At 38.9% G+C, this 11,637-nt stretch overlaps 1 protein-coding gene across 2 annotated transcripts; it reads right to left on the reverse strand.

The window, feature by feature from the left end:
* Nucleotides 1-330: 330 nt before the first annotated feature.
* On the reverse strand, nucleotides 331-10,643 carry tmem216 (transmembrane protein 216). Of its 2 annotated transcripts, XM_055160746.1 has the most exons (6): nucleotides 10,607-10,643; nucleotides 6,205-6,218; nucleotides 6,018-6,111; nucleotides 4,367-4,459; nucleotides 2,247-2,448; nucleotides 331-437 (listed from the first exon to the last, which is right to left on the reverse strand). In XM_055160746.1, exons 1-6 carry the CDS (start codon nucleotides 10,614-10,616, stop codon nucleotides 422-424), a joined length of 429 nt encoding a protein of 142 aa, XP_055016721.1. In that variant the 5' UTR covers nucleotides 10,617-10,643; the 3' UTR covers nucleotides 331-421. The 2 variants fall into 2 exon arrangements, with proteins under 2 accessions (XP_055016721.1, XP_055016720.1); XM_055160745.1 differs by lacking the exon at nucleotides 10,607-10,643 and having other exon boundaries at nucleotides 6,205-6,757.
* Nucleotides 10,644-11,637: the final 994 nt, after the last annotated feature.

An 11,637-nucleotide genomic window follows, 5' to 3' on the forward strand; every position in this document is an offset into this window, starting at 1 on the left:
TAAACCAGGACTACACTAGGACTACACTAGGACTAAACCAGGACTACACTAGGACTAAACCGGGACTTCACTAGGACTAAACCAGAACTAAACCAGGACTGCACTAGGACTAAACTGGGATCCAAGTGATTCTAGTAAAAGTGAAAACACAGTGGAGCACTTCACTGTTGCACCACATGACATCACGAGGTGGAACGGGGTGTTTTCAGTTTGAGAGAGGAATGTGAATGAAACGAAACCCAACTCCAGGTCTGTTTGTGATGAGGAAACTACATTAAAAGAGATCAGAAAATAGTGTAATATGAACCAGAACTAATCCAGACAAGAAAATATGATCAAACTTTTATTATTTGTACAAAAAAATAGACAAAACACAAAAAATATTTACAAAATGTTCTGTATCAAATGTTGAAATTGGTCTTTAGTACACTCTGGACCTGGAAGAACAAGAGACAGTAATCAATTATAAATCCTCTCTCCTCATCTCTCCTCCTCCCTCTCTTCCTCTCTCCTCCTCCTAGGCTCTCCTCCTCTTTCCTCATCCCTCCTCTCTAGTCTTCGTTTTCTCTCCTGCTGCTCTCTCCTCTCTCTCTTCTTCATTTTCTCCTCTTTGTTTTCTCTCCTTCTCTCTTCTCTTCATTTTTTCTCCTCCTCTCTCCTCCTCCTTCTCTCTTCCCTTCATTTTCTCTCCCCCCCGTCCCCCTCCTTTTTTCTCCTCCTTTCTCCTTCTCTCTTCTCTTCCCCTCTTTCCTCGCTCCCCTCTCCTGCTCCTTTTCTCTCCTCCTTCCCTTCCTTCTAGACCAGGGATGGGCAAACTACGGCCCGGGGGCCATATGCGGCCCTTTAAACCTTTTAATCCGGCCCGCCGAACTTGAATAAATAATAATAATAAACCTTATTAATGTTTTATTTTTCCTGCATTTCCGGTGTTTCCCAGCAGACGGCGCACTATATATACATTGAGGTGCGGCGGCTTCTGTTGGCCGCAATGCTTTATGGGAAAGTATTGACAGGAGTCATTTTCAGGCGGTGTATTCGGACCATGAATGAGGTAGAACTGTTCAAGACATAAGACTGCACTAATTCTGGTTTAAGCATGTACAAATTAAACCTCCATGCTATACACTGTCGTCTTATGGAATATGACACAGCGATAAAAGCAATGCAAATTCTTTGTGAGATGCGGTATGTATGTATAAACGCATTATCTCTTGATATGTGGTTCAGTAGGAGAAGCGTGAACACCTTTGATAAATGCAAGTGAAAGGGCTGTACGAGCTAGTGCCAAATCCCAGCCGCCCATTCAAATTAATGTGCGAGCTCAATGGCGCATGATCCCAGAATAGCCTAGCATGGCTAGGTACTTCCGGTGGCTGTGGGCCGACCGAGCATGCGCAGTAGTGCTCTTTTCTCCCACGGGCACACGCACGGAGCGCGGGCTCGTGTATCACATGATCGTTTTAACCAATCAGAGCGAGAGGAGCTAGAGTGGAGCAGGAGCTAACGGATATAAAGTGTAAAGACATAACGTAGCACTGACATTTAACTTGTACACACTTGAATTGGAATTAGTGCAGTCTTATGTCTTTAACACTTCTACCTCATTCATGGTCCGAATACACCGCCTGAAAATGACTCCTGTCAATACTTTCCCATAAAGCATTGCGGCCAACAGAAGCCGCCGCACCTCAATGTATATATAGTGCGCCGTCTGCTGGGAAACGCCGGAAATGCAGGAAAAATAAAACATTAATAAGGTTTATTATTATTATTTATTCAAGTTCGGCGGGCCGGATTAAAAGGTTTAAAGGGCCGCATATGGCCCCCGGGCCGTAGTTTGCCCATCCCTGTCCTAGACTCTCCTCCTTCTCTCTCCTCCTTTCTCCTCCCCTCTGCTGCTTCTTTTCTCTCCTCCTCCTCCTCTCTCCTCTTCCTTTTCTCTCCTCCTCCTCCTCTCTCCTCCTCCTTTTCTCCTCATCCCCCTCCTAGACTCTCCTCCTCCTCTTCCTCTCTACTCTCTCCTTTCCTCTCTCCTTTCCCCTCTTCCTCTCCTCTATCCTCTCTTCTCCTCCTCTCTCCTCCTCTTTTTCTCTCCTCCTCCTCTTCCTCTCTACTCTCTCCTTTCCTCTCTCCTTTCCCCTCTCCTCTCCTTTCCTCTATCCTCTCTCCTCCTCCATCTCTCTCCTCTTCTTTTTCTCTCCTCCTCCTCCTTTTCTCTCCTCCTCTTCTCTCTCCTCCCTCCTCACCTGGAGAACGTGGACAGCGCCAGCACGCCCAGCACAAACTCGGCGCAGTAGAAGACGAGGAGGACGGCGTTGAGGATGACCTCGAGGCGCAGGACGAAGGTCTGGAGGTGGAGGTAGTACACGCTCAGCGCCGCGCACGGGAACAGCGCCAGCACCGACACGCTCGAGGATAGGGGGCGCTCACACAGGTTTCCCTTCTCCGCTGGAACAACAACAACAACAACAACAATAAATACTGTCGACTCCGGGCTCAATCAAGAATATGTATGTGATGATTCAGAACTAAACCAGGACTAGGACTACACTGCATCAAAAGTTTTAGAACACCCTCATTTTTCCAGTTATTTATTGCAATTCAAGTCGTGTAATTCCAATGAAGAGCCTGAGGTTAATGAGCCCATCTCATGCAAAATCAACTTTTCAGAGCTTTCTACCTTCTAAGAGGCCTTGGGCCTTGTATTTGTCTCCAAAGTGTTTTTTAGTAGAGCTGTCAAGCGATTAAAAAAATTTAGAGATTCATTTATTATGATGTGTATTTAATTAATCGATCTCTTTTTTAATCTCACCTAAAAATTGCAAGAAAAGCCTTCAACTTGAGGTATTTTCATTTGAATTCATTATTACATTATTTTCATACTATCATTAACATTTTTATCATCCATATATTATATCCAACTTCCTCAGGATTATCCTCTGGATTAAAGAAGCAATCGAAATACGGAAACGTGCCCACAGGACTGTAAACCGGGACGAGGGGGCTTTTTTACTCTCACACACCTGGGATGCTGTCCCGAGGAAGTCGGACTGCAGATGGCGCTGTCGTTCTGCCTCCAGCGGTAGGAAGACAGCGCCAAAACCTGTTTAAATCAGCTGACCAGACACGTCACAGCAACATCACGTGACTCTGAGGAAGACGCTAGTGAGCAGTCGAAACTGTCAGGTATGAAATAACACTCTAGGTCTGAAAAAAAAGAACCTAATAACATAGAATATCGGAAGACCAAATGAATCTCATTGGACGAGGACAGAGGCTGTTTCCTATTGGCTGTTCTCATCTGTGGGCAGGTTTAAACTTAAGAAATAAAAGAGATGAGGTTTTGAAATAAGCAGTGTTGTGGAGTAACAGATACGTAATCAGAGTACAAATTATGAGTAACTGTATTCAGTTACAGTTATTGTTTCAGTGAGTGGTAATTGGATTACAGTTACTTTGTTGAAATTAATGGATTACATGGAGGTATTTTCCTGTTTTCACATATTGGGCTGTATCCCATTTGTTTTGTTTTTTTATTTTGGTAATTCCACTCATTGCCGGAAATCCAGAACAGAACAAAACGTGCGTGACAAGAGCTCTGTAAACGTCTTGTTAACGTTGGTGGCATCAGTCACACAATGGACGAGGTCGTTAATAATCTGATTCTGCATCATTTTGAGTAAAAAACATCAAATATAAAAAATTTTTACTGGGCTGGCACCTTTATGTTTGAACTGAAAGTGATTTTATTTTTTTTTGCAATAAATAATATGACACTAACAATAGTGTGGACATAATTGAAGGCAGCAGTGATCTCATATAGAAAGCATTTCTCTATCAATTTTAAGGTTAAGTAAAGACTGGGTTTTTTATTGTCTTTAAGCAGACAAAACTTCTTATGTTAATATTTCATAATCTTTGCTTCTCTACAGCAAACCTTTACCTGTTCATGAAGACTTGGGCTCAACAGAGAATTTGAAGAGAAGAAACAAGAATTTTCAGGATGTGGTTGTTACATTCATGTAGTTTTAAAAAGCAAGACAATATCAACTAATCCAAAGTATTCAGATTACGTACTCACTTTAAGTAATTTAATGGATTATGTTACAAATTACATTTTGGGGTATGTAATCTGTAATCTGTAGGGGAATACATTTTAAAAGTAACCTTCCCAACACTGGAGATGAGGTTTCCTGCTTGTTACTAAATTAGATCGTATCACTTTGGATCGATTGCTTCGCCTCTACCCTGCTCCTGTCCTCTCCTCTCTCCTCCTCCCTGCTCCTCCTTTCCTGGATCACTTCATATCTACACAACACACTATAAAGCCTTTAAAATAATAATATATGTGTGAAAAGTATCGTACCGTAGAAGATTCTGAGCGTCTCCAAACCAAGGAACAGCAGCAGCAGAACCACATCCAGCACCAGATTATCAGCGGGATACGGGAGCAAAATGCCTGAGGGAATACGAGAGCGAGCATTAAAAAAACATAAACATTTTGATCATTAGCCCGGTCATTTCAGCGAATGTTTCAGCTGTTTTCATTATACAAATCCATTTTCAATCAGGATTCCTATTAACACGAGCAATAAGGTTAATGTAAAATCCTCAAAACACAGTTCATAAAAATGTAAAGAGGCGGTATTTTACTTCTATGGGGTATTAACCGCAAACACAAAACATATTTAGATCACCGTGTTACTTTTTATTGTTTTGAAAAAGTCACTCTCCCTTTAGCAACCAGTGTTGCGTCCCGTTAATGAAACTGCACATCGCATCAGCTTTGTCGAGTTGCTGTGTACAGTTTTGTTTCTTATTTTTGTAGATTTATGGAGAATTGACGTGTGAATTGTTATTTAAAATTGTATAAAAAATAAGTTATATTTTGGATAAAAAATGTATTGGTAAAAATGACACATTGGTTAAAATTTTAGCTATTTAAGTTCATGTGTAAAAGGTAAATCATAAATACATATTATAATAAATAATAAATATTATAATTGAAGTATATTAATTAAAATTCAAATAGATTAAATTACTAATGACATTTTGAAATGTAAATTTAATTTCATTATTACACAAATACTACTACTACTAGTACTACTACTACTACTAAAGGTATTGAACAATTCCAATGAAAATCTTCAAGCTGAGTTGAGCCTTGTGTCTGTTTTTTCAAGTTGGACCTGCATTCCTTAAAGACTTGACAATCATCGAGGTTCTGATGGAAAGATTTATATTGAACAAATGAATGATTAAATATTGCAGTGTTTGTGATATCAACATAAATTATAAATTTATTAACATGGAGTCTGTGTTCATGATATAATGGTCGGGTTAAACAAAAAAGTAGGAACAACTTGGAGATAGGGATGTAATGTGACTGTGACACTGTGTTGTCAAATTTGTGTATTTAGTAATATTGTTTATTTAATGACATCATTATTACTGTATAAACCTTATTAGAAGATATCGCCTCAAAATTTTCCCAAACAGGGGAAAATATTATTTTTCTTGCTGGTTCCATCGCAAAAAAAAAAGAATCTCAAATACAATGTACCAAACTCACAATAACCCAACACCATAAAATGTTTTGGGTGAATCCGTTGCGTTTCTTTGGCCCTTACATTTCGAATCACGCACCAAATCCGCAAACCACTTCCTGAAGTAGTCACGTGGTCTGGGCGGTTCACGAGGCTTCAAACATCACCACATACATCACCGATACAAGTCTCGATATGCGCTTCACCAAAGCCTTCCCTGATTACTCGGCATGCGCTTCGAAGCCTCGACACGGGGGACACATCACTAACGTGGGCTTGTGGAGCCTTGTACAGACTCAAACTGCATAAGGAGGGTTTGAATAGGACCAGGGAGAGATCACACGATTGCTCAACCACGCATGATGACATCTAACACCTCCTCAGATGTGTTTTTTGATGAGACAATGTTATAACATCAGTTTTGCATAATATCCCCTCTCGAACAGATTATTAGAGAGATTTGACACTAACCTTTGTATATGAACATGAGGATTTCTGCCAGGTAGAAAGCAGCAAAGTACCATTTGTTCAGATGGAGCAGGATCTGAAGAGGGGCAGATGAGAGCTACAGCAGACAGTCAAGGACAAAAGACACAAAATACGAGGAATTTAAGTCAGTAAGAACACAACTGTCGTACACAGCGTTAGGGAAGGATACGATCTCTTGGTTTCCTGCAAAAATAAAGAACATTTACGTTAATTTATTGAATTAATCCATATATTTCAGTTCCTACAGATTATTGTAAGAGAATTTAACAAATTTATCCTCCACTAATTTATCATCTCAGTTTAATATTGACTCTCAGGAGCTGTAGTAACACGATTATCCTCTCTTAGCACACCACTGGCACCATTATCTAAATTGTTGCATATTTCTGTCTAACTGGTGTCTACTGACCTTCACAATCTCACCACACTCGCTTTATAAATCTCCTCCTTTGGAAGCAGAGTCAAGGGGCTTGAACACTCAAAGATAACACTATGTTCACGTTTGAAATCATACTATGATGACTTTTCAAATCCACCCAGGCTCATATTATTGATGGTAAATAAACTTCTCCTGCTTAAAGGTTGTATAGAGGATTTTCCAAGGAACGAGAAATCCAGCGACTGTTTGTCCTTTTTCAAATGTTGCGCATGCGTGAAACCACCCCCCCTCCCCTACAGCTCCTACGTAGAAACGCCTTCTCCCGCCTCCTCTTTACGCCAGAAACAGGTTTGTTTACAGCCGGTGCTGCACATGACTTGTAAACAACTAACTACAGTGTTGGTTAGGACAAGACGGAGAAGTGAGGAGCGGGGGGAGGGGGTGTGCGGACATTTCGTTCGCGGACGAGAAGTGAGGAGCAGGGAGAAGAGCGGAGCAGGGAGAGAGGAGAGGAGAGAGGAGAGGGGAGCGGTGCGCGGAGATTCTGTGCCCGGAGAAGTGAGGAGCAGGGGGAAGAGCGGAACGGGCAGCGGGGACAGGAGCAGGAAAGGGGTGCAGAGAAGAGTGCGCAGAGATTCCGTGCGAATGAACTAGCTACAACACGCAGCAGCAAGCGGACTCTTTCTTTGCATTGAAAATTACGTTTTCAGACATAGGATATCGCATTCGTGTCCTGAAAAACGTTTGTCTAACTCTTGGAAATAAAGTATGTTTTCATAATAAGCAGAAGTGACCTGTCCAGGAGTAATTTGGCGACCAGTGCGTCAGTCTTTAGACCCTTCGTCTGCTTCAGTCGCGCCATCGCTGGAATGAATCTTCAAGAATCACCTTAGTTTGGCTTCGCTGCTTTTCCCCTTGTCTTCTTCTTTCAGTGACCTCAAAAACGGACTTTCTTTTGCGGCTAACTGCTCCTGGATTCTTGTCTGCCATTGCAACAAACTTTGTGCGAACTGCGAGGAAGATATAGGTCAAAAAAAGCTGCTAAGAACTGTTGCGTTAGTGGAGTAAACAGCGTCTGTGCGTCTTGCGTCTGTGAACTGCGTGACAGGCGTACGTAAACCACGTACCGGCGGCGCGCAGGCAAGTCAGTTACACTAGAAACGTAGGGAGTTTGATTGACAGCCTGTCAGCTCACAGATAACGAGGCAGTGTCGTTATCTATTGGCAAATGTTTAGCCCCACCACGTCCAGAGTTGATGAATTTTTATTCTCTTTTTTTTGGTCATCATAATTACAAGGCTACTGCATCTCTATAATCTATCATTGACAACTTGAAACAAAAAAAAAACAAAAAAAAATCCTCCATACAACCTTTAAGACGTCTCCAGCCTTTTACTTCCACTCTTTCTTGGACAAGCTGAAAACTTCTCCAACAGTTATTATCTAATACAAGTCAGTGATGGGACCAAGTCGTTGTTTTGCAAATCTCTAGTAAGTCTCAAGACCTCAAGTCTGAGTCAAGTCCCAAGTCAAATACAGACAAATCCAAGTCAAGTCTTGAGTCAGTGGCCCATAAGTCCAAGTCAAGTCCAAGTTGTCTGCGTTGAGCTTCAAGTCTTTTCAAGTCTTTAAACCAAAGTATCAAATATAGCTTAGATTTTTGCAATTTGTATGACTTTTAAACTAAATTGTACTTTTAAAATCATAGTATATTTACATGTGAGTATTTATTGAGTATATAAGAGTTGTAGAAATATAATTTTTTAGTTAATTTTTCCTTTTTAAATGTCTTGACAAGATCTTAGTGTGAATCATTACAGTCAGAATAGAAAGAATTCAGATTTAAAAATGCTTCTCAAGTCACAGGCCTCAAGACCGAGTCAAGTCCCAAGTCACTGACCTTCAAGTCCAAGTTGAGTCCCAGTTTAGTCAGTTTTATCAAGTCAAGTCTCAAGTCCTAAAAATTGTGACTCAAGTCTGACTTGGGTCCAAATCACAACTTGCAAGTCCCCACCTCTGGTACAAGTACTGGTACAATATCATAGGATTCAGAGGTGGCAGAGTAGCCAAAAATAAACGCAAGTAAGAGCAACGTTACTCCAAAATAATATTACACAAGTACAAGAGCATATGTAGAATATGGGCCAAGAAATTGCTTATGAGAGTAGGTCTTTGGGAAAAGTACTACTCAAGTAAAAGTAACTTAATTAATGCACAACATCTGGAATTTTAAAGGACAGAGACAAAAATTAGACAAATTAAATCATATCTGAAGGACCCTGTGCAAGAAAGACAAATGTTCAAATCATTTCACATTGTACGGAAGCCGAGGGGGGTCACGACAAACGCAAACGCCGCCACAAATACAAATGCGACAACACAACAAAAAGCCACAACAAACCAAAAAAAAGCCACAACGGAAATGACCGCGGGACTCTATTTTAATGTAAACACCACAACAAATACAAACGCCACAACACATTAAAAAGCCACAACGGAAGTGACCGCGGGACTCTATTTTCCGACGGACCGATCAAGCGGCAAGTGAAGAAGAAGAACTACAACGTGAAAAGTAAAGGAACGAAGAAGTTGGAAACGTAAGTAAAAGTAATTTATTGTTTTATCATTATTCGTTTCACGTTGTAGTTCTTCTTCTTCACTTGCCGCTTGATCGGTCCGTCGGAAAATAGAGTCCCGCGGTCACTTCCGTTGTGGCTTTTTAATGTGTTGCGGCATTTGTGTTTGTGTTGTGGCATTTGGGTCCGGTCAAGTAGTGACGGAGGGAAGCAGGGGTAGCTCTTATTCAGAAACTAGAGGGACTATTGAAATAAATAAGGTATCAGAATGTAGGAAAGAGTTAACACTCCAACAAGGTAAAGTTAAACCTGCGATATTCTTTCAAGTTGTTGACAAAAAATTTAAAAACTCATGTCGGTAACGGGGGGAATGAAATATGCAGCACTTTTTGGGCAATAAATACAAACAGTGATACTGGCGGTTCTCACTTACATATCCTTAACAAACTGGTTTGAATATTTGCTTCATATAGTTTTCTACCATATGGTACAAGATTAGGTTGAAAAACCTCTTACTTTTTGAGTCATGAGATTTTTTATTTAGAAAGGTCATGATAATGGAGGGAAAAGTAACAGAGGGAAAATTATACAAACAAGTAGAAGGTGCATGATTTTACATCATTTGTCGCTTTTTTCTTCTGAATACTTTAATATTACTTCAAAATGAAAGGAAATTATTTCTATAAAATATGTCAGTCCTTCCAAGTAAATTTTTATCATTTTAAATAATTTTTTTTTTTTTTAATCATGTACCTTCATCAACAGTTCAAAGATGAAAAAACACAAGATATGATGAAATACATCCATTTATTTACATGATTTGCAGGTCTTTGAAATTTGGGAAATAATTTTTGTTCCATGTTTCATACATGGTCTGTTTAAAACGAATGGAACTTTAGAACCAAAAATGGTACAGAAAAAAGGTAAACAGTTTCATAAACTAGAGTACATATGCTATCTGTTGAATACATTTTTATATCAGATGCATTAACTTGAATTTTTGGCCTTGCTGTTTACTTCTGCTTGACCGGACCCATTTGTGTTTGTTGCGGCGTTTGCGTTTGTTGTGACCCCTCTCACTGTCCGTAACATTGTCCACATACAGCTTTTGTCCCTTGTAGTCTGACTCATGGTGGGAAGAAGAACCACAACTTTTACTCAAGTAAGAGTACTGTTACTTAAGAAAAGTTTATTTAGTATTACTCAATCATGAGGAGTAAAAGTATGCTGCTATAAAAGTGCTCTGAAAAGTACTATTTCTTTAAAAAGTTACTCAAGTAAATGTAAGTACTACCCACTTTACTATTCTCACGTATTTGTTACACTTTCTTCTGTTTACATTTCATTTTTTATTTAATCAAAACTGTGCATAAATAAAATAAAGGCTGTAAAGCATCACCAGTGCGCATGTCCATTCTGTTTCTACGGACGCTTTGAACCAGCTCTGATTTTAACTCACTTTACTCTGTCTTCGGAGGAAATTAACAAATTCTGTCATCACTGAGTAAATATTTAAACATTTAGCTACGTGCTTTATACTATAAACATACAGAAAATAACTTTACTACGCGTCCAGAGGTGAATTTCTGTCAAAAAGCAGAGAGCTACAGACTCACCCGACGCCATATTGGATTGCCATGGAAACCGCGTCAGGAGTCTACTTCCGCTGCGCTGGGAACAAACCGCGGCACCACAGCGTCATCAAGCGGTGAAACACGGAACTACCGCTCGCTTCTCTCTTCACTGCCGCGTTTCACGTTTCTTCTAGAGTGTTCTCAGTTAAAATATTAAGTATTAATATATAATGTGTACAATGCGTTCACTTCTAACTCCTGTGTGTTATTCAGTTTTAATAAATTATTTAATTATTACACCGTTGCTGTCTGCAAATTGTGTCTAATTTGAAATGCCAGTGCAATTGTGTTCGGAGCTTTGACGTGTGAGATCCATTATTTATTGATTTAATTTTAGTTTAGTAAAATATGGAGTCATTTTGCAAGACAACAGACAAGAACTTTTCTATTATTCTTTTTTATTATTAGCTGAACAGTTCATTCTTAAATGCAAAATCTCAAATATAAAGCCCGTGTTCCAAATTTGTCTTAATAAACTTTTGTCATTTAAGAGAGCCTTGTGCCATATTAAATCTAAACGAGCTGTTGTAATGAATCATTTTATGCAGTCAGATGTATAAGACCTCTTGCACTGTATTTATTAATTTTATTATTATTATTATTATTTATTTTATTTAAAAAAATATGTATTTTGTATTGCCATTATTATTATTATTATTATTATTATTATTATTATTATTATATTATTATTATTATTATTATTATTATTATTATTTATGTATTATTTATTTTATCAAATATATTTTATTTTATCAGATGTATTTTGTATTGCCAACATTGATTTAAAGTCAAGGGAAAACACATATTACAGGAAATAGACAATAAAACACAGAACAAATTAAACAATAAACAAACAGTAAATAAATAAATAAACAGAAGAGCAAGGGTTTACAATTATTGTATTATTATCTAATTGAATTGAATTGAATTTATGAATTATTTTATTTTATTTTTTAATTTATTTTATTTTCTTTCCATGTAAACTCAGTTTCCCATGATGCCTCCGGCGCGCT

This window comes from Boleophthalmus pectinirostris, unplaced genomic scaffold (genome assembly GCF_026225935.1).
Source record: "Boleophthalmus pectinirostris isolate CB_2022bp ecotype Guang Dong unplaced genomic scaffold, ASM2622593v1 HiC_scaffold_3, whole genome shotgun sequence".
In the NCBI taxonomy this organism is placed as follows: domain Eukaryota; kingdom Metazoa; phylum Chordata; class Actinopteri; order Gobiiformes; family Gobiidae; genus Boleophthalmus; species Boleophthalmus pectinirostris.